Source organism: Oenanthe melanoleuca, chromosome 17 (assembly GCF_029582105.1).
Source record: "Oenanthe melanoleuca isolate GR-GAL-2019-014 chromosome 17, OMel1.0, whole genome shotgun sequence".
In the NCBI taxonomy this organism is placed as follows: Eukaryota; Metazoa; Chordata; class Aves; order Passeriformes; family Muscicapidae; genus Oenanthe; species Oenanthe melanoleuca.
Window position 1 is genome coordinate 2,767,255 of NC_079350.1, and position 26,796 is coordinate 2,794,050.

At 41.7% G+C, this 26,796-nt stretch overlaps 1 protein-coding gene across 2 annotated transcripts; it reads right to left on the reverse strand.

Annotated features, from left to right (window-relative positions):
* Positions 1–1,050: 1,050 nt before the first annotated feature.
* On the reverse strand, positions 1,051–26,395 carry QSOX2 (quiescin sulfhydryl oxidase 2). 2 transcript variants are annotated; one of them, XM_056505303.1, is made up of 12 exons: positions 26,059–26,395; positions 20,040–20,140; positions 18,866–18,914; positions 17,647–17,755; positions 17,362–17,452; positions 15,715–15,860; positions 15,140–15,283; positions 13,368–13,497; positions 11,427–11,549; positions 10,230–10,380; positions 6,580–6,768; positions 1,051–4,513 (listed from the first exon to the last, which is right to left on the reverse strand). In XM_056505303.1, exons 1-12 carry the CDS (start codon positions 26,393–26,395, stop codon positions 3,963–3,965), a joined length of 2,121 nt encoding a protein of 706 aa, XP_056361278.1. In that variant the 3' UTR covers positions 1,051–3,962. The 2 variants fall into 2 exon arrangements, with proteins under 2 accessions (XP_056361278.1, XP_056361279.1); XM_056505304.1 differs by having other exon boundaries at positions 17,647–17,752; positions 26,059–26,354.
* Between the last annotated feature and the right edge of the window lie 401 nt (positions 26,396–26,796).

Genomic DNA, 26,796 nt, shown 5'->3' on the forward strand with positions numbered 1-26,796 from the left:
CAGGGAGATGCTTTGGGGACCAGGATTGGGGTCCCCAAATAAAGCACCCAGGAATGCCAGGCGGGACTTGGGGTCCAGGTCCTGCCCGAGTGTGACCTGCAGTGACACCGGGTGCCACCAGCGTGGGCACCTGGCCCTCCCCAGGGCCACGAACATCTTCTGAGGGCAGCTGATGACCCACACGGTCCTTTTAAAGCTCGGTTTTTAAGTGGATTTTTAGTCTGAGCCTCTAAGGAAGCCCTTTAAGCAAACCCGTGTGCGGTGGTGCCGGTTCCCCGGGCATGGGGCAGGGGTGGGGCAGCTGTGGCAGGGCAGGACAAGGGCAGGGGCTGTGTCCCACTCAGGACAAGGGCAGGGACTGTGTCCCACTCAGGACAAGGGAAGGGGCTGTGTCCCACTCAGGATAGAGAGCAGGGGCTGTGTCCCACTCAGGACAAGGGAAGGGACTGTGTCCCACTCAGGACAAGGGCAGGGACTGTGTCCCACTCAGGACAAGGGAAGGGGCTGTGTCCCACTCAGGACAAGGGAAGGGGCTGTGTCCCACTCAGGACAAGGGCAGGGGCTGTGTCCCACTCAGGATAGAGAGCAGGGGCTGTGTCCCACTCAGGACAAGGGCAGGGGCTGTGTCCCACTCAGGATAGAGAGCAGGGGCTGTGTCCCACTCAGGACCATCAGTGGCACCTGCAGCCCCGTGGTCTCTCACACTGTGGCATCCAGGATCCCAAAAAATCACTTTGCTGATCTCTCCCGTGCCCTCCTGCTCAGGGTGCAGCAGGCACCAGACCTGCCCATGTCCTCCTTGGGCTTCTGCCATTAATAAAAAACAACCCTTAATAAAAACCAACCCACTCGAACACTTATTTCTTCCTGGTTTATTTTCTCTTTCCCTCTTCAGATTTCTTAGCAGTTCCTGAGAAGTCTGGGCTTAAAAATACACCTCCCCAAGATGATGGATCTGGTTTATCATGGACATGTTCATGAGCTGTCCTGGCAATAGAGTTCAGCTCAAAACAATTTGCAAACACAGGTAAAGAGCCCAAACACATCCACTTTGCCCAAACGTTTGCAGTTTATTTCAAACAAGCACATTAATTTACAATTTAGTACAAAACAGTCACTTTTCCTTCCAAGAGAGGAATGAGACAGTAAAAATCCAACCCAACCAGAACAGACTTGGAAATGTCAAATTATTGACTTCAAATAAATAGAACATTTAAATTACTGAACTGGTATTGTCACTATTTTCAACACCACACCTGGGACCTTTGCTTCCATCCAGCTCTGTGCAGGAACAGCAAGATGGATGCACTGTTGGAAACAGAAAATTAGGAATTCTCACAAATAACTTCATCAGCTTTCTTTAGTACTTGAAGCTTTTGTCTCTCCTGGCATATTCTACTAATGTTATTTTAACATTTCCTATTTGAAAACATCCTGAGAGCAAAGTAAGCTCCATGAATTACACAGGGCCAAGTGACTGCCCCCAGCACAGCACCATTCCCACAGGGAAGTGGCATTGCAGGAACCTCTGTGGACAGCACACCACACAAATAAATCCCCCAAGATCCAGGAGGTTGGGCTTGGAGGCAATTTTTAAACTAGAAACACTTTCCTGGCAGCATCACCATCCCCCAGCACAGACTGTATCATTACAGGGACATAAAATAGTGTAATTTGTCATTAGAACGACAGAAAATAAACCCAAGCAAACCAAGATTTACTCAAGTGAATTCAAAGTCAAGAAAACCTTCCCAGATGAGGATCGAAGTGAAAGCTTTGGCTGGTTCAGTGGAAAGAGCTGGAGCACCAACATAAGGATAAGCAACATCCTAATTTCACTAACTTCATACTTTTATACTCTGAGGAGACAAAAAAAGCCACTGAAGTTTGAGTATTGATTCATTTTGTTGTGTTTGCAGCAGGCTCACAGTTAAATATGTGTAGCAAAACCCCCAAATTTTATTCCAAATCCACATTTGTTTTTTTTTCTAATGGCAAAATCATCCATACAAATCTCAAAGTCCTTTTGCACAAGAAAATGTGCAGAATGAGCCAAAGCTTATGAAACCAGGTCTATGTATTTGTTAGAATTCTAAACAACAGCAATGACTGAATTTCAACTTGAGAATGTGCAATACTGACAGCAGGAATTAACTGGCCCAATTTTCCACATCCAGCAGTGTAGTGCTGGGTTAGGTTTTCCTGGTGTTTGGATTTTCTTGTAAAGCTTGGATTTTTGTCCTTGCTGGTGGGCTGAGAACACCTGCCCAGATCAGGGCAGCTCAAAGTTACCTGATTTTCAAAACTCAAAGTGGAATCTCCAGGTTTTTCTCTGAATGAGCCCTGCCCTGGGATCTCTCACTGGATTCCAGCCCAAACCAAGGGACCCCCTTCCCCCATGGGCTCACCATCACTCTTGTGCTCACAGGGGGTTTGAATTTTCAAGCCCAGCCCCAGGAAGTTGTTCCCCTATGTGGGTTTTATTCTGATAAACTTAAGCAGCAAGGGACAGTGAATCTTTGCAGCTCAATTCTGTCATTCCTATTGGATGCTGCACAGACATGTCAGAAATACTCAATTTTGTGAACAGCCAATACCTGATTATGAAAAAAATAACCCTGTGGAGTTTTTGTGCTTTTTTGTTGCCAGGCTTTAAAGTTTCTGTGCTGGAGTTTCTGAGGGAAATCAGAGGAGGACACACCAATGGTACAAATCCAGGGAACTGGCTGGGGACTCCTTATTCCTTCTCGTGTAACAGAGGAGCCAGCAAACATTCAATTAAATTGAAAGATGCAAATGTAGAATTGAAAGGAAAAGCCTTTTTATATAACATAATTAATCTGGAGAACTCACTGCCACCAGAAAACATTGAGGCCAAAACCTATTAGGATTAACTAAAGATTAGGTAATGGATAACTAGAACATGCTCAATTACATTGGATAGGATTATAAACTTCACTATCCAGGACGTGAATTATCCCCCCCAGCCAGGAGCACAGCAACTCCTACTCCCAAGGATGATTTTGTAATGTTTTCATGGTTTCTTCTCACTGCTGCTCCAAGGACCCCACACTGAGCTGCAGAGGGAACTGCCATGTCCCAAAACAAGGCAGCTCTGACCTCACCCATCAGAGAGCTGGAAATACCAAGGGAATTGTTAATTGCTCTCTTGTGATGGAGAAATTCAACAGAAGAAACTGTATTTGCAGATTTTCCAATCTGTAACACAAATCTTGCTGCCCTTCATTAAAAACATTGTTTTCCTTTCCTAGAGTTCATCAGGATTGGTTTCCACCTGGATAACACCATAACTACTCAGCAATCAGGACCAGGCTGCTAATTGTGCCCCAAAACTCTCACACATCCTTGGCTGGAATGCACCAGAGAATGGATGAATGATTTGAACAAGGAATGCTTCCTACTTTAAATATGCAAATAATATTTCAGAGAGTCACAGAGGTTTAGAATTGATTTAATCAGAAGAGAACTCTTGTTTCCTGAAAAAAACCATCAGAATTCCTGCTTCTCCCAGTGAAGCAGCCAAGGTACCATTCAGAGGAAGCGTTCAGCACTCGGGGAGGTGAAATCAGCTCTGGATGAATTAAAAAAAAAAAAACAACAAACACCTGACTTGAAAATACACAAAACAATATCCAATTTCCTTCTCCAGCAGGCACAGTGGATTGCATAATGCAATGTTTACTCTGGAAATGAGTAAAGGATGTTGGTGGGAAGTCATGGAAAAATCTAAACTGCCAAATGCAACGCTCCCCTGTGAGGACATTGACGTGGCCTTGAGCAAAGCCTGGGGATCTCAAGGCCAGCTCCACCTGTTCAGCTGAACACCTGGGCAATGCCTTGGGAAGAAAGGGCTCTGACACAAAGAATACTGCATATAAAATCCCTGATCATAAATATTAAAGCTGTGTCTGGGACCCAACAGCCACGTACAGCGAGAACTCCTACACCGAGGAACGGTGATGCTTCACTTTCCAGCGCTTGGATCTCATCCGGAAAAAAAAGTACATGATCATTAAAAACAAGGATGATGCCACGTAGAGGATGACACACAGACTCATGTCCAGGTTGGAAAATCCAATCCCCAGGAAGGACACAGCCTGCCTGGTGCCTTTGAGGCTCACGGATGCAGCCGCGCCTTTGCCGCTACCTTGGACAGCTCCAGGATTTCCCACTGCCTTCTGCAGCACCTTGGAGCCTGGATCTGCTGGGTTTTCCTCATCCTGGAGCTGCTTTTCCCCATTTCCCCCCGAGTTCTTCTGCAGGTTTTGGTCCTTCAGCTCCCCTGTGTCTCCCTGCTCGGTGTCGCTGGGGTCGCTCTGGCTCTCGGTGTATTTATCGAGGATATTTTCACTGCTGTAGTGGGACTTGAGGAATTGTAGCACCTGGTCCTCATTCCAGCTGTGCAGTCCCTTGATCTCCTCATGACACGCAGGACAAATGTCTGGAGTTGGCCACTGAACTTTGGGGAATTTTGGATCTTCAGTCAAATCACCTAATTGGGAGGAGAAAAAATATAAATAGAAGAAAGTCAGGAGGAATGAGCTGGGAAAGCCCAGGGAGATTTTCCACTTTCAGTGAGGTTGGCATAAAAAGTCATGGCACAATAACTGAACTAAACAATCACAAATTTGGAAGTTTTCTCATCAATTCTGACCCAAAATGTTTCAAAATACAAACACTGCATCACAATTATTTCCCTCTTCTCACAGTAAAATCTGCAGCATTTCAATCCCAACCCCAAATCCTGCAATTGCTGCTTTTAGAAGGCAAGAACACACAACTGGCTGGGCCCTGCAGGGTTAACCTGAATTATGGTGCAAAACAAACTGCTCTTTTCACTCCTTAATCCCTGTTTTCTGCCTGGTTTGCAAGAGCAGCTCCAAGGGCAGACACTCAGATATTTTCATGTTTCTGTGTTCTGAACCATTCCTTCCCAAGCTTGCTTTTCCACAGCTCTGCACCATCACCAGAACAAACTGTTTGCACTATTTTAAAAGCCATGGTCATGGTTAAGGTGCATTTTTCAGCTAACAAACAAGTTTTTAAATATGTAACACTGTCTTGAATTGGATCTAATTTGAGCATTTCAGATGCTCACAGCTTTGGCCACATTTCTGAACTGAATGATGCACCTGGTTTCACACTTTGCTCTAAAAACCAGTATTTTAAAATGAGAATAATTTTTAGAAAAAAATCTCCACCTGGTAAAACCCCTAATTAATTTACCTGATTAGTACACTAGCACTTCAAATATTTTAGAAATGATAATTTTGCATCTTATTCTCATTTTATTATTTTTACTCATTTTAAGCAGGAAACTTCCTCAAGATTTTGGGTAAAATAAGGATTCAAAAGACATTTAAAATATTTGTCTCCTTGATATTTACAAGCAAGAGAGCAAATTTGCTTTTTTTTTATTCTAAAGATCACTCAGCAATCAATTTGTTTCAATAGGAAACACAGAAACAAAATGTGTTACAGCAAGGTTACAAACAGAAAACTCCCTGTACTTTGTATTTTCCTGCCAAGGAGGGAAATGCTGTAAATCCTGTGCATTCCAAGGGAACAGGGAATAATTCAATAGGGCAGAGCCATATCCAGCCACCTCCTGACCCCCACCCCAAGGTGTTTTCATTGACCAAACATCATTTCTCACTCAGCACCACAAAAACAGATGCAGCTTTTAAGGGTGAAAATATATCACTGTCCCACAGAGGAATTTTAGCAAACTGAAAAAGCATAATTTAACATTATTATTTATTCCAGTGTGTTTATACTTCTTACTAAAAGGGTATTTTAGCTGGCTGCTGCATCACCTAAATCAATATCCATGTGAGTTTTCCAATACCTTAATGTTCTAAATAAGTGCATTGCTCCACCACTTGGCAACTCCAAGTCCACAGGAGTTGCCTGTTATAGGAACCAAAATTAGGGGATGCTTTTATTTAATCTCTTATTCCCTTTTTTTCTTCTCGAGAAAGGAGGCAAACTGTTTGTACTCACAACAGTATTTAATTCTTCATAAATCTTGGGAATGCAGCAGGAGCATAATATGAACACAATGTAGCATATTGAAATTGTAACTAATGCTGCATTACCCAGATCCATAACAGCAGACAGGGATTTAGTGCAAAGAGAAACCAATTTTCTTTAGTGCTTTAGTTACTTGATACCTCCATAACAGAATGGATTAAACACAACCAGTATTTTAACAGCACTTTCAGTCTAACTGAAAACACAGGGATCTGGATGGGGGCACAGATTTCCTTTACACAGTAATTTTATTTTATTCAGCTGCTGATCTGCCAAGAGTTGAGACTCTTTTATCCTGAGGAAGCCTCTTGCTCAATTGCCATCATTTTCCAAAACAAAACAAAGGCAGGTTTTAACCCTAAACTGGTACAGAAAGAAATGTAATTATTTTTTATCCACTGCTAAGCAGCTGAATTGCTCCTTTGATTTGTGCTCCAGAAAGAGCCTCACCAAGCAATGAAACCTCAGAAGAAAGCAGCTCTGAGAATGTTTTTTATTCTCTGTTTCAGGGGTTTGTGCCCCTACCTGCCAGCCTGTTGTTCACCACGTTGTGCTTCTCCCAGAGCCACAGGACAGCCTGGTCCAAGCTCTTCACAGAATCCATGGATTCTCTGGCCATCTCCTCAAAGTGCTGAGCACAAGCCTTGCACCCAAAGAAGTGCTGGATGTATTTCCTCATGACCTGCAGCACAGTTTGGGGGTTGTCCTCAAGACCTACGAGACAAGGGACAGACACAGCTCCAACATCAGGAAAGTGAAGTGGGGGAGAAGGAAAGGAAAAGTTGTTCCATAGAATTGACACCTGATCTGAAATGATTACTTTTGCAATTTAAAGTGGCTGTTTATATATAAATACACATATTTATATACATACATACATACATCTATATATATATATAATACAACACATTCAGTCTGTACAACTGTGCTCACAGTTGCTCTGAACACCACAATCAAATAAAAATCGAGTTGTCTCTACAGTGAAATTTCTCCTTTCAGAGCATCTTAAAATTTGAGGGGGAAACCAAACTTGGTTAACAAGAACCAGACATTATTTTTATCAGAGAGCATTGTGCAATTGTTAAAATATGCAAAATCCACACTTTCTGTATGTCATAACTCCTGTGGAATTAGAGACTTTATCCAAGCTCCTGCCCAATAACTAAATGAATGTTTATATTATGCATTCACCTCTATAATCATGCCCAGGCACTGAAGTTATTGTGACTTTGCTACTGAAAAAATCAAGAGTCAAACCCCTGTGGTGAGTCCTGCACAAGGTGCCTGTGAGGGCTGTTTGTTACTCCACAATTCTGAGGAATTAAGAGCACCACAATCTCATTAGAGTTAATAATTCCATGGCTTTTTTGGCAGGCTCTGAATGCACACAGCAGCTGCTGAGCAATACTTTGGAGAATAAATCAGGAATTCCTCCTGAAATAAACACAGACATGTGATTCTTTCTATAACATTCACATTTTCACACTGAAGATAATGCAAAAAATAATTAATTCAATAATTAATTCAGCAGGAAGATAAGGCCTGCACAGGTTGAGAATTTTCTTGTGTCAGCAGGCAGCTCCTTACATCTCTAAGTGCCTTGAAAACATGATATAATTTGTTGAAATCCTAATGGTTTCATCTCTGTCTCACAGAATTCCTGATTCATGCTTAATTGACCCAGTAAATTATGTCAAAATGTATTTAAAAATGTCCTGTGTGTTACCATGAGCACACACTTGTCAAATTAAACACATTTTATGGTGCAGATTGATCAAATTACAGACTCCTGCTGCTGAACACCATGAGTAATTTACTATTGTTTTGTTTTCTTGGGGAAAAAAAAATCAACAAAACAAAGGTTGCTCAAACTATCAGGGCATTCATCTGTTATAGATATGGGAAATATATAAAGACTGTCATCAACAGCTTTGTTTAGAATAACAACAGAATATTCTTAAGCACAGCAGCAAAAAGAAGTCTTTAAAGCCCAAAAGAAATCCTAAAAAACAAATGATTTCTCCTCAGCCATTCAATATCTGTGATTGAACAGACATGTATAAATAAAAGCTATGAGATTAAAGCATATTAAATTACTGCATTAAAAGAAATGCTGGGAAATTATTTTGGAAGTTGAAATGAATTTCAGGCAGAACAGTTTTACCATTTATACTAAAATATGTATTTAGGAAAGAAAACAATAAACACAACCAGTAAATTATCTCTTTGTGGAGAAACAAGAGAGTCATACACAAATCTAATTTCGTCTGTTCTCCTGTGCAATGGTACACCCTTAAAAATTCATTTTGTGGGGAAATCTGTCAAATTCAGCAATAGATTTCAAAATCCACAAGCCTGTCTTATTCACACCAACACATCCTGTTACCTAAAACCACATTTCTTGTAATTAAGTGTGCCCAGGAAATGATTTCTACAATGGTTTGACACAGCCTTGGGTGTGAGCAGCTCTGCCCTGAGTTCCTTTGGATCCCTCCTGCTGCTCCCACTGCATGTTCCCATTTCCCCATTCAGCATTAAAATGTAGCAAATATATCCCAACAAAATCATTTTATCAAGAAAGCCACAGGGAGTTCACCCAGAGTGCCAGACCCTGGAGCAGAGGGGACGATCAAGAAAAATCCATCTGCTTCAGCAAGAAAACAATTGCAAAATGGCTCATTTTGTTTGTTTTTCTTTTATCAGCCCCGAGATGAATCTTCTATTAACATCTGCCATGTATCATTGTGTAATCCTCCTTTTCTCTTCCCTCCCAAACTACTGCAATTCAGGGTAACCCTAATCTTTAAAGTGGACAAGAAGCATAAAACCCTACCTGTGGTGGGAAGGATTAGGGAGTACATCATGCTTTTTAGTAGATGGGATTTAAACAAGCAATAAGGAGAGGAAAACCTCCCAAGACATAATCCCACAGTCTCAGACTGACCCAATTCTTTCACCATAAGAAGTGATCATCACATATCTGGCCCGATTTACAGCCAGGGTTAACTGTGCCAAAGAGTTCTCAGGTTTTACAATGGATTTTTAACTTCAGGCTCCTTCTTGAAACACACAATTTGAGGTGCAGTTTTGTGGAGTTAGATATTAAGATTTTTTTTTAGATTTAATCAGAACACTTTGGGACTAAAAGGGGAAATTTAAGTTATGCAGGACCCAGCTGAACAGCTTAAAACCATCCCTTCAAACTCACTGGGCAGTGAATGCACTAAATGGAAGAAATTCAATCTACTGCCCCATGAACAACAAATAAAACAAAGAGAGAAACAAAAAAAATCAACAACAGAATGATTTGCTACCAAAAAATGCCTGTTCTGCAGGAGAATTATTCAGATTTGAAGGATTTTCACACTCACTGCAAATAATGCTGGACAAATGCATGGATCTATAATGTGAAATAATAAAATCCTTTTTAACATACAGTCAACAACCAGTAAATTGAAAATTTCTCAGTTTTATGATGTCAATGTAGAATTCTCATATTCCTTGAAAAAGATATTTAAAAGACTTTAAATGAAAAGTAAATAGAACTGCAACCAAACAAAGCAGTGTCCTGGCAAGAATAAAAAACAAAATTTTAGCATTAGTGATTCTATTTTCATTAGGTAAGGAAAATAGATTTTATAATCAGTACATTTCTTAAACAGGAATCATCACCAGAATATTAACAGTCAGCTTCACAAGATGCTGCAAGTCTAAAAATGAGCAATTTTACAGAGTGCTGGCAAAGTAGTAAATCACTGCAGGGATTAATGACAGGTACATTCAGAAAAAAAAACCAAAAACACAGTCACAACATTCAGTATTTAAGAAATAACATTACAGAAGGATCAGCTAATGGCTGCACATCTTTTGTAGCTACTGAACTGAGTGGTTAAACCTAATTTTCCTCAAATTTAATTCCCACTGCAACCTCAGGTAATCTGAATCATTTTCACCCCTTTTCAGGGAGCTCAAAATTCCTTTGTTTTAAATTCTCTCTTTTTTCCCTCTTCCTTCTTTATTACTCCCAGCTTTAGGGCCACACACTTTATTGAGCTCATTTCCAAACCTTCCTGCTGCAGCCAAGCTCTGACCCCTGCTGGTGCAGTCCTGCAGCCACTCTCCTCCACAAATGGATCCCTTGAGGATTTACACACCAAAAAATATTTGCTGCTCACCTGTGTTTATCAAAGCTTTTGGTTTCAGTGCAGCTTGAACAGTGAGGGTATGGAAAAACTTCCAGAGGGAGCAGCTGTAGCCCCTCAGCTCTGGTCTGCTGCCCTGGCAGCCAACCCACTGGATTTTCCTGGGGAGAAATATCCCAGAAATCTGAAAAGAAAAAAAAATTATTTAAGGTATGTGCTGCTCAATTGTGGCAGCACAGTTCATCCCACATTGAGGTGATCCAGGGTAAAGAACAATAAATGACTTTTTGCATTTGTTGTTAATGAATTCATGCTTCAGGCAAATAAAAATCCTTATCTTAGACACTCTGAAGCATCATCATAAAACTCACCCCTTTTGGACAAGATACAAATTGTTCAGTTATTGCCATCAAACCTACTCAAATCAGTCTGACAGAGCACACAAAGAGTTTCACCTGTGAAGATTGTTTTCTTAAGAACACAACACACAAAAATATTCCTGCACACAGACAAAGCTCCAGCTTCCCTGGGCACATTCTAAATTCTCTATTACTCCTCAAAGTGTACAGGATTTACAGTGTAAAGCCTTAACTGGCTGTAAAATTCAGTATTATTTCTTCTTAGAACAAACCCACTCCTTATTCATTGCACTTCAAATCCAGTGCAAGATTTTTGTTTCTGAGATTTCCCCCTCCTCTTCCTAAAACACACAGGAGGTTTCCAAATTTCAGACACAAATAGGGTTAAATTTTTAAAATTCTGTGCAAAAACAACCTTATCATAGGGCTTTGCCAAAGTGGGATGGGATTCCAGCAGGGAAATCAGAGAGTATTTGGGGAAAGTCTTCAGGAATAATGCACATTTCAGTGGGTAAATTTCCCATCACTTCAACTCTGACCTTCAAGAGAATCTTGCTGATAGCAAGCACAGCAAAGTCAGAAATACCCCCTGGGAATCCTGCACCCTTGAGGATGACATTAGGGAACAAGTATTGCTTGCTCATTAAAAAACCCAGGCAGGATTGTCTCAATTCCCTCATTTCAATTTCTTTGTGTGGATGTGGGTTGTTTTTTATTTTTTTTTTTTTCTGCTAATGATTTCACTTTATTTTCATTTTAACCTTCTTATAACTCCATTATGACTGGGGGAGCAGCAGTAAGTGATGTCTTTGATACAGAATCTTATCCTTTCCTAATGCCCTGTTTTATGCTGGAACTGGGAACAGCTTACCCGCATTTTGTTGTTGACCAGATCCAGGATAGCATCATAAGGGATTTTGTCTAATGGAAGGCTCACCAGCCACTCCTGCAAGGTCTCTAACAACTTCACCACAGGCTGACGGCCAGGGAAAAGCTGAGAGAAAGAAATAAAAACCAAGAAAATATTTTCAAGCTCAAATCTCATTAGCACCAAGCATTAGACCTTAGACTGAAATGTTTTTGCTGTCTGTAAAATGCTTCATTTTGTTTTCTGATGAGCAAATTAATTATTTGTTCTGCTTTCAGTAAAATGCTATCTCACACCAGGTTTTGCTTATGAAACCCAACAAGTTTTTTGGGCAAAATGTTAAAAATTAAGCAGGCAGAATGCTACAGAACAACTCAACATGATTTAGGATTTCATATGAAGATAATTCAGTTCAGAATGTTGCACAAAACAGCAAAAACACCTCAGTGAAACAGAGAGGTGAAATCCTTCTTATTTTTAGAAGATCAGTCACAAAAAAATAGCTCTTTTTAATCAGATTTCTGTAAGTTTAGGAGTTGATATCCAGAAGAACATTTTCCTTTTCATGTGTAACTGATTTCCAAAGTGATCTTGCATCTAGGACTTCCTTAACTCAGAACTTACAGGAGCCACAGCCTGGCAGATGAGTGTGAGGAACTGTAAATCAGTGGTAATGCCATTATTTTATAGCAGAAATGATATTTTGCTTTAATGAGGGTTGGAATTATTACAGAATTAAGTCAAGTATCTGCCATTCTTTAGGATTCTTCCAGAGGAAACAAAATTTCAGTCAGGAAAATTCCCCAAGCAGGGAATCAGAAACCTCTGTGCCTTTGGATTGTCCATCACTACAAAAAGGAGAAGAATATAAAAAATTTCCTAACAGAAACATCTGAAAATATGAATGAGAGCAGCGAGGAAAATGTTACATGACAAAAAAAAAAAAAAAGTAAATAAAGGACAGCAACCCCTGGTGGGACAGGGCAGGTGGAGATGCTCTAAAAGAGAATATTTCTCATTTATCACCAATAGCCAGGGAATCAAATGACATCAGGGAAGAACAGAGGATGTTTTAGGGATAATGTGATGGAAAGATTACCACCACATTTTCTTAAAGAAATGAGGCCAGCTGGAGATTTCTGACCTCTGATGGCTGCAGGGGGGAGCTGGCTGGGTAAGGAACTGTCTGTCTGATTTTCAGATAAACCCAGATATTTGGAAATGGTTCATATAGGCCTTATTATTCCCTTAAGAGTTATTGATTCACTTTTAAAAAATAAAACATACTGTTAGCTACATAGTGAGTAAAAATAAAGATAGATTGGTCATTTCAGGAAGCTGGTATTATACAGCAAAATTATTCTAAATTTTTTCAAGTCATATCGCATTACATTATATATTTTCTTTTCATGCAAATGTAGCACATAAGCATTTTTAATTTTTAAATAATTATATTCAGTAGCTCAGTTATTTTTGAATACCTATTTAATTAAAAACAGAGCCTCAATTATATTAAAAATTCAGACAGAAGCTACTAATATCTAAATAGAACAGCATTTGCCAAGTATGCATTAATGAAATCCAAAAGTCAAGAAGGAAAAACAAAGGTTGATTTAATCCCACTGAGTTACAATAGCTACTTATCCTGAAAATCTGATAAATGGACTATATTTACAGTGTTTGTTCAATATGCTGCAGACTACTTAAGCTTTATTTAATTTTGAGCCCCCCAAGGTGAAATTAAATTGCATTTTAACCCTGTAAGTATGTCAGAACAGCAAACAGTACCTCAAAAACAGCCTTTAAATAAACCACCAAACTGCTTTTTAAGCTACTGAGGATGCACACACTGTGCAAGGCACTTTGAGAGACTTATGTCCCACGATAAATCTTCTGCTGGAGCCACTTTATCTTCACAAATAAGCAGAGCCCAGGAGTGCCTACCTTGGCAGAGACAGTGACAAAGTCCTTGAAGGTTTTCAGCTGGGCTCCCTCGAGCGCCCTGTGCGTGGCCAGCTCCACCCGCAGCAGGAAATGCAATCCTGACTCAAGGTCAGCCATGTAGAGCCTGGACCTGCAACACATCAATCCTGGCTGCCACTGCTTTCCCCACCCCTCACAGAGCTCAAATTGATGAGAGGAGGGGGCATTAAACCCCCCCAGCACTGGCCACCCCACAGTGATTGCAGAGTTCTGAGTGCCACAGGCACAACCACACATCAGAAAGTTTTTTTATATTTGACTGAACTTTTTGCTTCCCAGCCAGCTTTACCTTGTAATGAAATTACAGCCCTGGTGAAAGGAAATTACAGCTTCTCTGCTGGGCTGGCCACAAACAGAAACAGGACATGCTCTGAACAACAGGGGATTCTACACAGGGCAGGGGTGCAAACAAGACTGAAAATGTCAGTGTTGGAAAGGACTGAACTAGAAATCCTCTCCCAAAAGCAGCAGTTTTACTGCAGGTCCTTTAGCTCTGAGTTAAAACACAGCAGCTCTCAAGACAAGAGTTCTGACAGTAAAGTAAACCATATAAACCAAATAAAACATTTTCAAAGTTCCTTCTCACAACCAAACATCCTCATAACTAAACCCACTTTACAAAGTACAAATGCATCAGCTTACAATGCTTTTCAGGCAGTGTGAGACAGAAACAGAAATTCACAGTTAACACTTCTTGTAAAAGTTGAGCAGCACTATTGTTGCTAAAAAACAAATTTTAAAAATCATTGAATAAACTGGCTACTCCCACCTCCTAAATAACATGCAGGAAAGAACATATTAAAAACCAGAATCATCTAGAATCATATATATTACATCTAAAATTTAATTTAAGCCACAGACTTATTCTGAATTTATCTCCTTAATTAATAAAGTACTCACTTAAATTATAAAAACCAGCAAAATTCTGCTTCAAGTTTCTTAAATAAAGACATCCACATGAATGCAGGAGGTTCTCCAAAAGGATCCTATTTAGAAGATACTTGGAGTGGAGATTCATGCCAACAAGATTTTGCCTTGCTGGAAAGCAGCTCAATTTAACCAAGTTGTTTTGCTAACAGAATGTTCTATATAAAGTATTTTATAATAGTCACTGAAAGAAGATGACACTAATAGTGTCTGTGAAAGGAAAATAAGTATTATATTAAAGCACTCAGTCCCACATCTTTTCCATCTAAAGATGCTGAGGGATTATCTCTCTGCAAAGGCTTTGCATCCTTCTCTCAAAGAGGGAAAGAGGGTGAACATAAACCTCAGAGGATTTGGGGTTATAAACATCTTTTACAGTGACTTTAGTATTTTCTGTTACACTTGCATTTGACAAGCCCTTTTCAGTGGGCACACACAGAGAATTTCCTGCAGAAATGTTACAGCTTGGCATTTTAACCATTTATTTTTTCAGGGACACTGGTCACTTCTTTCAGGTAGTGGGTGACAAGTCCTTGGTATTTTCAAGGCAATTGAATATTTCACAACACTTCTGGTAAAAACATTCCTTCCAGAGCAGTGCAGACATTTGCTGCTAAAACCAAAATACCTCAGTAATTTCACCTGTGAATTGTTTGAAACGCTGCTCACAACTGAACAACAATAAATAAAATATGGAATTGCACTAAGATTTTATAATAAAGTACAGCACAGCTTCCCACATGGCAGGCAAAAGCTGCAGGCAATTTTTAATAACCAAATCTATAAAAATCAAGGGTGTCACTTACTTATCAAACTCTTTCCACACCTTGATTTCTGTGCTCTCCTCTTTGTTTTCTGGAGCAGGCAGCTGCAGTGGCAAAAGGAGTTTTTTCCTTACACCTGGCAGTGACTTCAAATATGAAGAAAAAAAAGATCGTAGAGGCTTCAAACTGCAAATGGACAAAGAGAGATCACTTTTAACCTCAGACTAAGTGATGTGCAAAGCAAATAACTGTATTTATAAAATAAGATATTCATTTTGGTTTATGTTTTACAGTCCTAGTGCAGCATGGCCTATTGTGATACAAACTGAAAATAAATAATTTTCAATTTATGAATAACAAATCACTTGGATTAATGGTGTATTTTTTCCACTTTTATTCCAAAGATTTTTTTTTTCCTTTCAGAAGTATCACAGTAACAAATTAAAGCTATAAACAGGCAACAGTGGTAAGTAAAAGCAATATTAGGTATTTTATTGATGGTATAGGGAACACCCTACTTCAGTCAGTACAATGTGCTTGATGTCAGGACATCAAATCCTGACATTTTTACAAGTTAAGTGAACTTTCCCATAACTCTCTGACAGATAATTACTTACTTGTTAATTAACCCATGGCTGCCATTGGGCTGTATCAGGTAGCATGAGGGCACTGAGGTGATCCCCAGTTTCTCCAGGAAAGGTTTATCAAAATTCAATGCTCTCCTCACCACGATGTTTTCATATTGGATCAAGTCTAAGATAACCTGGGCAATGAGAGGATGCCATGAATTATACATTGTCCAAGGAATATCCAATCTTGCAGGACAAGACACAGAAACAGATGAAGTGCATCATCCTTTAAGGGCACCATTAAGCTGTTTGCAGGAAGTGCAGCTATGGCTGCTCTGTGCACACAAATAATTTCCCTTAAAGAAGATTTCCCTAGAAATTATTACTCCTATCTTCCTTTTTTATTTTATTTTTTCTTGGTCTATTCTAGTCTTTTCCTCTTTCCTTCCATCAGTGATGACAAGGATGGGAAGTTTTGTCCATTTTGCCTTGTGCTGTTTCTATTTTCTGTTTCACTAAACTATTTTATAAAGCTCAAATACATAACACTAGCAAACATTTTTTTTTTATTCTGAAAGCACACTCCACTTTGTGTTAATCAAATGACTCTGTCTTCCCCTCTAACTATAGATAAGAAAACTAGAGTGTGATAAAAAGCTGAAGAACTTTATAACCTTCACATTTCTTCAGTAATGCCCACTCACATCACCACATCAGAGAACAAATGCCTGAAGCAGCCTGATCCCAAAGTGATTCCCACTTTTGACAGCACAATCTCCTCCACTCATCACACTGGGTCATCTCAGCATCAAATCTAATTAGAAACATTTTGCAGACACTGGATGTTTCCACACAGATTATGCTTGGGTAATTATGTAATTTTTTTTTCTTCACTTATCCTAGATCTTGGCAGGAAGAGAAAAGTAACAGTTGTCTGAGCTAACAGCATGCTCATTAGGTGGGGAAATGATGCCCAATCAAATATTTTATTGGGAAGCAAAACCTAAAGACTTCCTCTGTGTTTCTGAACTGTGTAAATAATTTTCCCCAAATTTCTATGTGAAGAAAGAGAACTGGAGAATTTAGACTATTACAAACAGTTGGCCAGAAGAATGAGTACTAAAAACAGTTCTCTAGTAGTAACAAAGCAATAATGTAATCTGGCAATATTTTTGGTGTGATCTTTCAAATTATTGAAAAAAAATTGTGCTGAGAATGAAATAGATAAATTAACCTTCTACTAAAATAAGAATGGAAGTTAACATATCACACTCTTTTGTAAACAAGTTCCTCTGTGTGACTGAACATCTCACCACTATAAAATCCCATAGTTTTATGATCCCCCAAACATGTGTGGCCTGCTCTAGAGCTGCAATCAGAGAGCTGTTGCTTGGCTTAAACAAGCTCAAATTCAGCTGGTTTATTGATGGAACCCTGGTCACTGAGAATTTTAGACAGGCATTGACCCTCAGGAAAACACTACATCTGTCCTAAAGCTGCAGAAAAAACTTCCAAAATTAAATAATAAAATTAAAATTACAAGTGTGTAATTTGAACAAAAATATGTAGCATCACATAGTAAAAAAAACTTTAAAGTTTTAAAAAATAGTAATATATATATAAAGCAAAATGGAAGTTTTTAGAGCAGTTCATGGTTTATTCACATCACTCTGTCCCTCACAAGTCCCACGTTACCTCTCGGCCCACGTAGGAGCTGTTGCTCTCAAACACAATGGCTGTGTAGTGGTGGCTGTTCTTGTCAAAAAGAGATGTGAGATCACTGGACCTTTGAAGAAAAGAAAAGAAATTTAGCACTGAATGCAATACACCCAGTGCTACTCATGGAATTTCCTTTCACAATCTCATAGCAGAACTGGTAGAAAAAAAAAACCCCAAAATCTCACTTCATTTATAATCTTCTACAGTTTATTTAATTGACTGTGTAAAGAGAGCAGCTACATTTGAAAAGAAGGAACTTACAACACTGGATCCAGGGGTGGGCAAGCTGGAGGTCTCAGCTCCTGGGAATGGTTCTGGAGGAAATCAATCATCATCTGGCGAAGGGTTTGCAGCTCTCGATCTGCTCCTGCTGGGAACAGGTTCCAAAAAACCACAACCCTTCAGAAAACTGGGGAAAAATGACTCACAGGAAGGTCTGCTGTCATGTGGGTTTTCTCATGCTTTTCTGGGTCAGGTTTTTGCTGTAAATTCAGACTTAAAACCCAGCATGCTATTTGGCTGAAGAAAAGGAACTAAGGATTTAGTTGTAAGATTTATTTTTAATGTTGCTGTGAGATTCTATTTAAAAGCTGTCATCCCACCCCAAAATTAATAAAACCTCAAGACTTTTCCAAATGTATCCATCTGCCTGCCTTGCTGATTTTCTCTTCAAATGACGCTTGATTCTCAATGTGAATATTTTCACAGTGGGCAACTTCAGCAGGATATTAACCACAAATTAAAATCTGCCAAAGTGTCTCATTCCTACCAAAAGGAGAGGCCACAAAGCCATGGAACAAGAGGAGGAAATAATTGAAGTGTGAAAATATTTTATTTGCTTTAAAAGGACCACATTAAAAAGCAGAAAACACTTCAAATGCCCAAGAGGTAAAAGCAAGGTTCTCTTGTACAGGAAGGGTTAATGATGCAGGTGGTCTTTCCTCTGACCTCTGGCCTTTTAAATGTTCATCCATTGAAAGGGACAACATTACTTTTGTCCCAGACAAACCACCTCAAGCTGTGATGCTGTCAAACCCTGGGATAAGCCTATTTTCAGGGAGCCACCATCTGAATAGGGGCTCTCCCAGTGCAACTCAGGGTGCCTGGAAAGTGGCTGAGGGATCAAAAGGCACCAGAGTCAGGACTGAGCAAATTGGATCTCGTGCTGATGAGGAGTGTGGTGGGGAAAAAAAAATGGATTAAAAAAAATAACAAGCCATTTGTGAAAATTAAGAGCTACATTTAAAAAAAACAAAAAGGAATGTGATGCCTAAGTTTTTTCAAGAAATGTTTTGCCTGCCTAAAATTCTGATTAATACTTCATTGAGTGCTTGAAATATTCTGTCTTAAAAAGCTATTTAGTGTCCAGCTCATCCCTATCCAAAGGAATTGACAGGCAAAGGGATTTTACTTGTTGTGTGACACAGCCCTGGCTGTCAGAAAAGTGCTCTGGGAATTTCTTACAGTAAAATGTTCTTACCTTGGTAATTTTCTCCAGTTGTGAACTGTTTTGTAAATGCTTTGAAGTACTGCATAGGAGAAAAAAAAAGGCACTGTATCATACAAAAAGCCAGTTTAGGAACAAAAATGGCTTTCAAGAGTTTTTACTTTTACAGCTACAAAACATTTTTATGTATCTGGTCAGGAGACAGTTTTCCCTGTAAGCCTATGAGTTCCAAAAAGCTGCTTCTCACCTACCTGAGTAAAAATACTTAATGTATAATTCAATGGTGTGTATTGATCCTGTACTGCAAACATGAACCCAAACACAAATGAACTGATCACCAAATCAGTGCTACCAACTGTGTGTGTACTTGGAACTATTCACATTTTCCAAACTCCCTCCAGTGGTTACAAAGGAGATCTAAGGGAGCTTGGCTGCTTTATGGCACAAAAAATAAAATGGAAAAGATTCTGTGTTTTATAAGGAGGATATCACAATTGACACCTAAAACTTTGAAGATTAAAAGAAAATAAAAATATTGGTTTTACTATCCTACATTGAAATGTCTCCTGTTCCCTTCTCCTGTCATCACAAGCAGTTTATTCAACCCTCTCCATCCACCACATTCTGCTTATACTTAATAATGTGATTAATACAGACTGACTGAGAAGGTAAAAATTGCATCTAGATTTAAAAATTAACAATGGCAGATACTTTTGGTTAATGTGGAATCCTCTTTAAAAGGCCGTTTAAGCATTTTATTATGAAAAATATTGTGAAATTAATCACAAAAATAGTGAAGGATCCATCAAGGGCAAACTTTTAATTGGTCATGCAATCAGCTGTTTTCATGAGGCAATTTCAATGTGCTCCCTTTACTTTCACACACCAAAACTAAAACCATTAATAATCCTGTAACATCTGAATTTGAAAATTAGATAATGGTTATTATCTAATAAATCTGTTGAAACTAGGGGTTATATGTATGTAATAACATGATACTTTACAGAATGATCAATAAGAATTTTTCAGATTCAGAACTGAAAATCAGCTCTTGCATTCAGCAAAACCCCCTCAAATTAATATTTCATCAACTCTGCAGTTTTTTCAGCAAAGCAAAGCAAAACTCCAGCTACAGAAGAATGAGTTACACAGTTTAATTATTATAAAACATAAAACATTGCCTAAGGCAGGATGTTCTGCCACTTACCCTAATAGTTGGGTAATAGTGAATCCCATATTCTTTGCACGTCTCATAGTTCCCTTCTTCCCCACAGTCCAGCACTCCAACTCTAATTGCAGATTCCCAGTCTGCAAACAAAGATATCTTTCAATTTTCAGCAGGAGTGACCACAGATCCCAGCTGATGAATTACCTTGCTTCCCATGGAAACCAGCAACAGGACTCAGAGAGATTCCAGTGACATAAAAATCCAGCCCTGGGTCGATTCTCATTTGCCATTCATTTCCATCCCCCAGTGTACCACAATCTACTGATTTTTAAAATAACCAAAACCTCCCTGTTTTTCTTGGCTGCATCAGTGTTTTCCATGCACCTAAACCAGAGGAATCCCAGCACACAATGCAGCTGTTCCAGGAAGATGAAATCAGGGCCAATCCAACACTTGCAAGGAACTGGATTGAATTCCTCAGCTTTTCCCATTAGAAATAAATAAAAAGTGCCCATAAAATAGAGCATGCAGAATGTATATAAGGGATAGAATTCATCCAACAGTTACTCACCCACATGGCTGTCAATTACAAACCCACAAATTTGATGCACCTTGTACTACAGCTTTTTTAACAAGCTGCTTTTTCTCCAACTTACAATTTTCTGAGGCCTCAGAGTTACACACAACCCCCAGCTCATGTAGTGTCTGCTGACAGGTGTATTTATCTGGCAGTATTGTTCAGAAATACATTAGTTGTACCCCAAAAATACCTGAGTTTTAACCAGTGTTTAATAGTTGAGTTTGAGCATCACTCTGACTTTACAGCAATAACCACAAGAGTTCAGGATTTCCATAAATATGCTTATATAAGTTCAATAAAAGCTTTCAACTAACTTACAGCTTTTTCCTTCTCTTTTTGCTGGGAATTTATCTTTTTGAGCCAGGCTCTGCTGCAGCAATCACTTTAAGGAAGAACCACTCCAAGAGAATCCTTAAGATAGTTGCTTTTTAAAGCAAAGTTAAATCAAACCAGCCATGGGCAGAATTTGAAGGTCCCCCACAATTCCTAATAAAATTTAAAAAGCACTAAAATTAAACCTGCTTTTATAGCAAAGAGCATGAAAGTTTCATCAAGCTGTTGGACAGTTCTAGTCTCTGAAATTTAGCTTGACCTTTACTCGTGTTTGGAGGGGGCCAGGGCAGCTGATGGAGAGGTTTGTGCTGAATGTGCCAAGAGCTGAGTGGGCACCAGGAGAGCCCTGAACCACGCTGGAGCAGATGGGCACCCATTCACAGCAGCACAAAGGACACAACAGCCCATTGCATCAAATAAAATGCAAAATACAAAAGGAAAGTTTGGCTTCTGGTTATCTCCTTCATTCAAGTTTCACCACTCCTCCTCCTTTTTCCACCTGTCTGGATCCTCCTCCAGGCCATGAATAGGAGCTCTATGAACACAATGCAAATAACCCCGCACAACAAAGCAGCCCCACCCCAGCCCAACGCTCGGGTTAAAGAGCACCAGCTGGGACGTGCTGCTTTGCATTCCTGCTGCTGCAAACGGAGCTCTTCCTTTCCAAGGGATGCCAGAGTTACTGGAGTTACTGTGGCACTGGAGCCTGGGCTGGCTTTTTTTAAAATGCTGATTAATTTTAAATTAGCATTAGTGGCATTGAAATACTGACTCACAGACGATGGGAAAGAGGCAGATGAGGGATGCATTAACCAACACAATCTCTGTTTATGCTAAACAAGCTCCAGTGAATGACAGGACTGTGCTGGACAAACTGGAATCCTGCAGGTGGGTCAAACCTCCCACGTGAGAAATGCCAGAGCATCGACCAGTGAATTACAAGAAATTCATTTCCTTTTTATAAAGCTGGGTGTTTTCCATCAGGAAGTTTCAGTCAGGGAGGTAAAAGGCTCATCACAGGCACCTCTCTCTCACAGCTACTTGAGAGTTGCCCATTTTCACACTTGGCTGTTTCCTGAATGATGACAAATTGACTGCAGCTCCCCACCAAATGTGTTCAAAGAACAATTTCTAGCAGGAAATCATTACTGCTGGATTTGAAACAAAACCTGCTAAATCTGGACAGTTACTCCAAATCCTGAGGAGTGAATTCATTCTGTGTATAATTCACAGGTTGTCCTATGTGGGATTTCTAAGGGTTTGTTGCTACACATAATACCATCCTGTGGATTTTTTGCTGGTTAGACTTAATCATCTTTTAGACAGAAAAAGGACAATTAACTCTAATTGTCTCCTAACTTTGGCCACTGCTGTAACAAAATGAAATGTGTGATTAGGAAAGCAGCAGCGTTGACTGAGTTTAAAGACTGTTCTGAGAGGGAGTATCAAAATAAAAACATGAATTTCACAAAAGCAAACACTGATCCTATTTTTCAGGAGGATTATGTTCTGCTGTGAAGTCTGCCATGGTAGTATTGCCAAGATTTAACAAATGAGAAATGAAATAAAAAATAGGGCTGTTAGCACAGGCCTTTTTGGGAACAAATAGTTGCATCAATTTAACTGGATTTTGTTTGGACATCAAGTCAGCAAGCATAACCCCAGTGATCTAGGAGTTGCCTAAGGTAAAATCTGTATTCTCAAGGATATCCTTTAATATCCCAGCAGATGAGTAAATAATTTTGAAAAAAAAATGTTTAGACAGATTAAGTGGGCAAAATATTTTGGGTTTGGTTTCTTTGATGAAGCTACCAATGAAAAGTGTGACTGTTCCCAGTCTCCTAAAATCCATTCATCCAACTTGAAAATGGAAACATTTGGCTGACAAATAACACCAGAAGCCAATAGAATTTGCTGGCTGTTCCAATGTCCACAAACATTCAGAATCCACTTTCTAAATGAAAGTTTTCATAAAAACTCAATGGATTAAAGGAGGGGCCTTCAATTGATAACAGTGATACAAGTGCATAACAGCATCTGCAGTTACCATGTCTGCAGGTGAGAAAGTATATATGTATTAGAAGAAGTCTTTACAAGTTACAAAGCTATCACACTGCTGTAATCCTACCTAAATCCCTGTCCTATGCTGACCAAAACTCTGGCCAGTTTGGGCTCTTCATGCTCTCCCTTCTGTGCTCAAAGACCTCCTTGTTACTTCAAAGAAGGAGAAGATCTAATATTATTTTTGCCAAGCAGATTAAAGCAGCAGAGAAAGTGTTACATAAACTTATGTAAATTAAACAGAAAAAAGTTCCTGGTTTATAAACAAACCCTTCATGCAAGTAAGGAGCATTTGAAGTGCACTGAAAACCGTGACTGCTCTGTGTTTTTCTGCTTTTGAGTTTTTGCTCATAATCACAATTCCTCAGCATGTGATGGGTTCATCAGGATCTATTTTAGGGTAGGTTTCCATTTCCATACATCTAATACTAATACTGCAGCTACATTTCATGTGAGTTGTTAACACTTTCCAGAGTGTCACAGAACAGCCAGAGCTCTTCAGTCCCTCTGAAAGTGAAACCATGAATGCATTAAAATTGCTGTCTCCTGGGTGAAATGTGAAATTAAGAGCAGTTTAAAAGCCTTTTATACTGCTATATTAAGCATAACATTTCCTACAAATCTGATCCCAGGTTTCCTCCCCAGTAGAAGTACTGAACCTAAATTGATACCTCAGGGGCCTGTTTGTTTCTTTACATTTCCTTACATCTACAAATAGAACTGAGCAGGCTAAGAGACAGCAAGACAGGTCCCTCAGAATAAAGGGTGGAGGCCACTATTACTTTTAAAGTCTCTAACTGATAAATGTGAAAACCTGGTTCTCATTTTGCTTGATTTTTGTAATCTTTTCTGGTGGTCCTTTCCCCCTTTGAGCCCATCCACACTACACTGAATCTGCAAGACATAAATGTGTGCACAGCCTCTCCAGTACCACAGTCTTTTTTGTTTATCCTCTGAAACAGGCTGCACCCTTTATAAAACATTTAGAAGATCAACATTGTGCCTCCAAGAGTCTAAACAAACCTCAGGTACACAGAGACACTTACATACAAACTCACAGCTGGACTGCTGTGTGTGTGCAAGGTGATGTTTTACCCCTGGAATCCTTCAAAACCTTTAATTTGGAGATGTGCTTCCACCAGCCACCCCTTGCTCTGTCCCATATGCTATTTTGGCTGTGTGGCACCACCAGAGCAGGGGATGAAGGTGATGTTCACACACCAAAACACCACCAGAGCAGGGGATGAAGGTGATGTTCACACACCAAAACACCACCAGAGCAGGGGATGAAGGTGATGTTCACACACCCAGCAGGGGATGAGGTAGATGCTCACACATCGAGCAGGGAATGAAGGTGATGCTCACACACCAAAGCACCACCAGAGCAGGGGATGAGGCTGATGCTCACACACCCAGCAGGGGATGAAGGTGATGCTCACACACCCAGCAGGGGATGAAGGTGATGCTCACACACCCAGCAGGGGATGAAGGTGATGCTCACACACCAAGCAGGGGATGAAGGTGATGCTCACACACCCAGCAGAGGATGAAGGTGATGCTCACACACCCAGCAGGGGATGAAGGTGATGCTCACACACCAAGCAGGGGATGAAGGTGATGCTCACACACCCAGCAGAGGATGAAGGTGATGCTCACACACCCACCAGAGCAGGGAATGAAGGTGATGCTCACACACCCAGCAGGGGATGAAGGTGATGCTCACACACCCACCAGAGCAGGGAATGAAGGTGATGCTCACACACCCAGCAGGGGATGAAGGTGATGCTCACACACCCACCAGAGCAGGGGATGAAGGTGATGCTCACACACCCACCAGGGGATGAGGCTGATGCTCACACATCCAGCAGGGGATGAAGGTGATGCTCACACACCCAGCAGGGGATGAAGGTGATGCTCACACACCCACCAGAGCAGGGGATGAAGGTGATGCTAACACACCAAGCAGGGGATGAAGGTGATGCTCACACACCCACCAGAGCAGGGGATGAAGGTGATGCTCACACACCCACCAGAGCAGGGGATGAAGGTGATGCTCACACACCCAGCAGAGGATGAAGGTGATGCTAACACACCAAGCAGGGGATGAAGGTGATGCTCACACACCCACCAGAGCAGGGGATGAAGGTGATGCTCACACACCAAGCAGGGGATGAGGCTGATGCTTACACTTCCAGCAGGGGATGAAGGTGATGCTCACACACCCAGCAGGGGATGAAGGTGATGCTCACACACCCACCAGAGCAGGGAATGAAGGTGATGCTCACACACCCACCAGAGCAGGGGATGAGGCTGATGCTCACACACCCAGCAGGGGATGAAGGTGATGCTCACACACCCACCAGAGCAGGGGATGAGGCTGATGCTCACACACCCAGCAGGGGATGAAGGTGATGCTCACACACCCACCAGAGCAGGGGATGAAGGTGATGCTCACACACCCACCAGAGGATGAGGCTGATGCTCACACATCCAGCAGGGGATGAAGGTGATGCTCACACACCCAGCAGGGGATGAAGGTGATGCTCACACACCCACCAGAGCAGGGGATGAAGGTGATGCTCACACACCCACCAGGGCAGGGGATGAAGGTGATGCTCACACACCCACCAGGGCAGGGGATGAAGGTGATGCTCACACACCCACCAGAGCAGGGGATGAAGGTGATGCTCACACACCAAGCAGGGGATGAGGCTGATGCTCACACACATCCAGCAGGGATGAAGGTGATGCTCACACACACCCAGCAGGGATGAAGGTGATGCTCACACACCAAGCAGGGGATGAGGTTGATGCTCACACACCCACCAGAGCAGGGGATGAAGGTGATGTTCACACACCCAGCAGGAGATGAAGGTGATGCTCACACGCCGAGGCACCGCGGCTCACACAACCACACGAGGCATGGCGCACAGGTGACACCGTGACCGAGGCCCCGCGGCCCCCCAGCCCCTCAGGGCACCGCCGGGCCCGGCACCGGCTGCGGGCACGGCGGGAGGCCGCGAAGGGTCGCGGGACAGGGCCGGGCCGGCGGGGCCGTGTTAGGTGACCCGCTCCGAGCCTCACCTTTGACGTCCCCCGCCAGCGCTCGCCAGGTGGGCGCGAAGGCGATGCAGTGGCCGCAGGACGAGCTGTAGAACTGCACCACCCAGGCGGCCGAGGAGTTGAGCAGCGCCGGCCGCACGGAGCCGGCCGTCAGCACGGTCAGCGGGTCGTGCCCGGGCCGGTACAGCCGCGCCGTGGAGGCGGCCGCAAGCAGCAGCAGCAGGAGCAGCGCCGGGAGCAGCACCGGGAGCAGCACCGGGAGCGGGAGCAGCGGCCGCCGGCCCCCGCCCGCCGCCGCCATGTTGGGACGCGCCGAGAGGGGCGGGGCGGGGCCGCGCCATAGCAACGCGCCGGCCATGGCGGCCCGGCCTGAGGGCAGCGACGGGGAGCGGGGGAGCGGGTGTGCACCGCGTCCCTGAGGGGAACAGGGACCGTCCCGTGTCCCCTGAGGGGAGCTGGGATTGTCGTGTTATTGAGGGACCGTCCCGTGTCCCCTTAGGGGAGCTGGGATTGTCGTGTTATTGAGGGACCGTCCCGTGCCCCCTGAGGGGAGCTGGATTGTCCTGTTCCTGAGGGACCGTCCCGTGTCCCCTGAGGGGAGCTGGGATTGTCCTGTTCCTGAGGGACCGTCCCGTGTCCCCTGAGGGGAGCTGGGATTGTCTTGTTCCTGAGGGACCGTCCCGTGTCCCTTGAGGGGAGCTGGGATTGTCCTGTTCCTGAGGGACCGTCCCGTGTCCCCTGAGGGGAGCTGGGATTGTC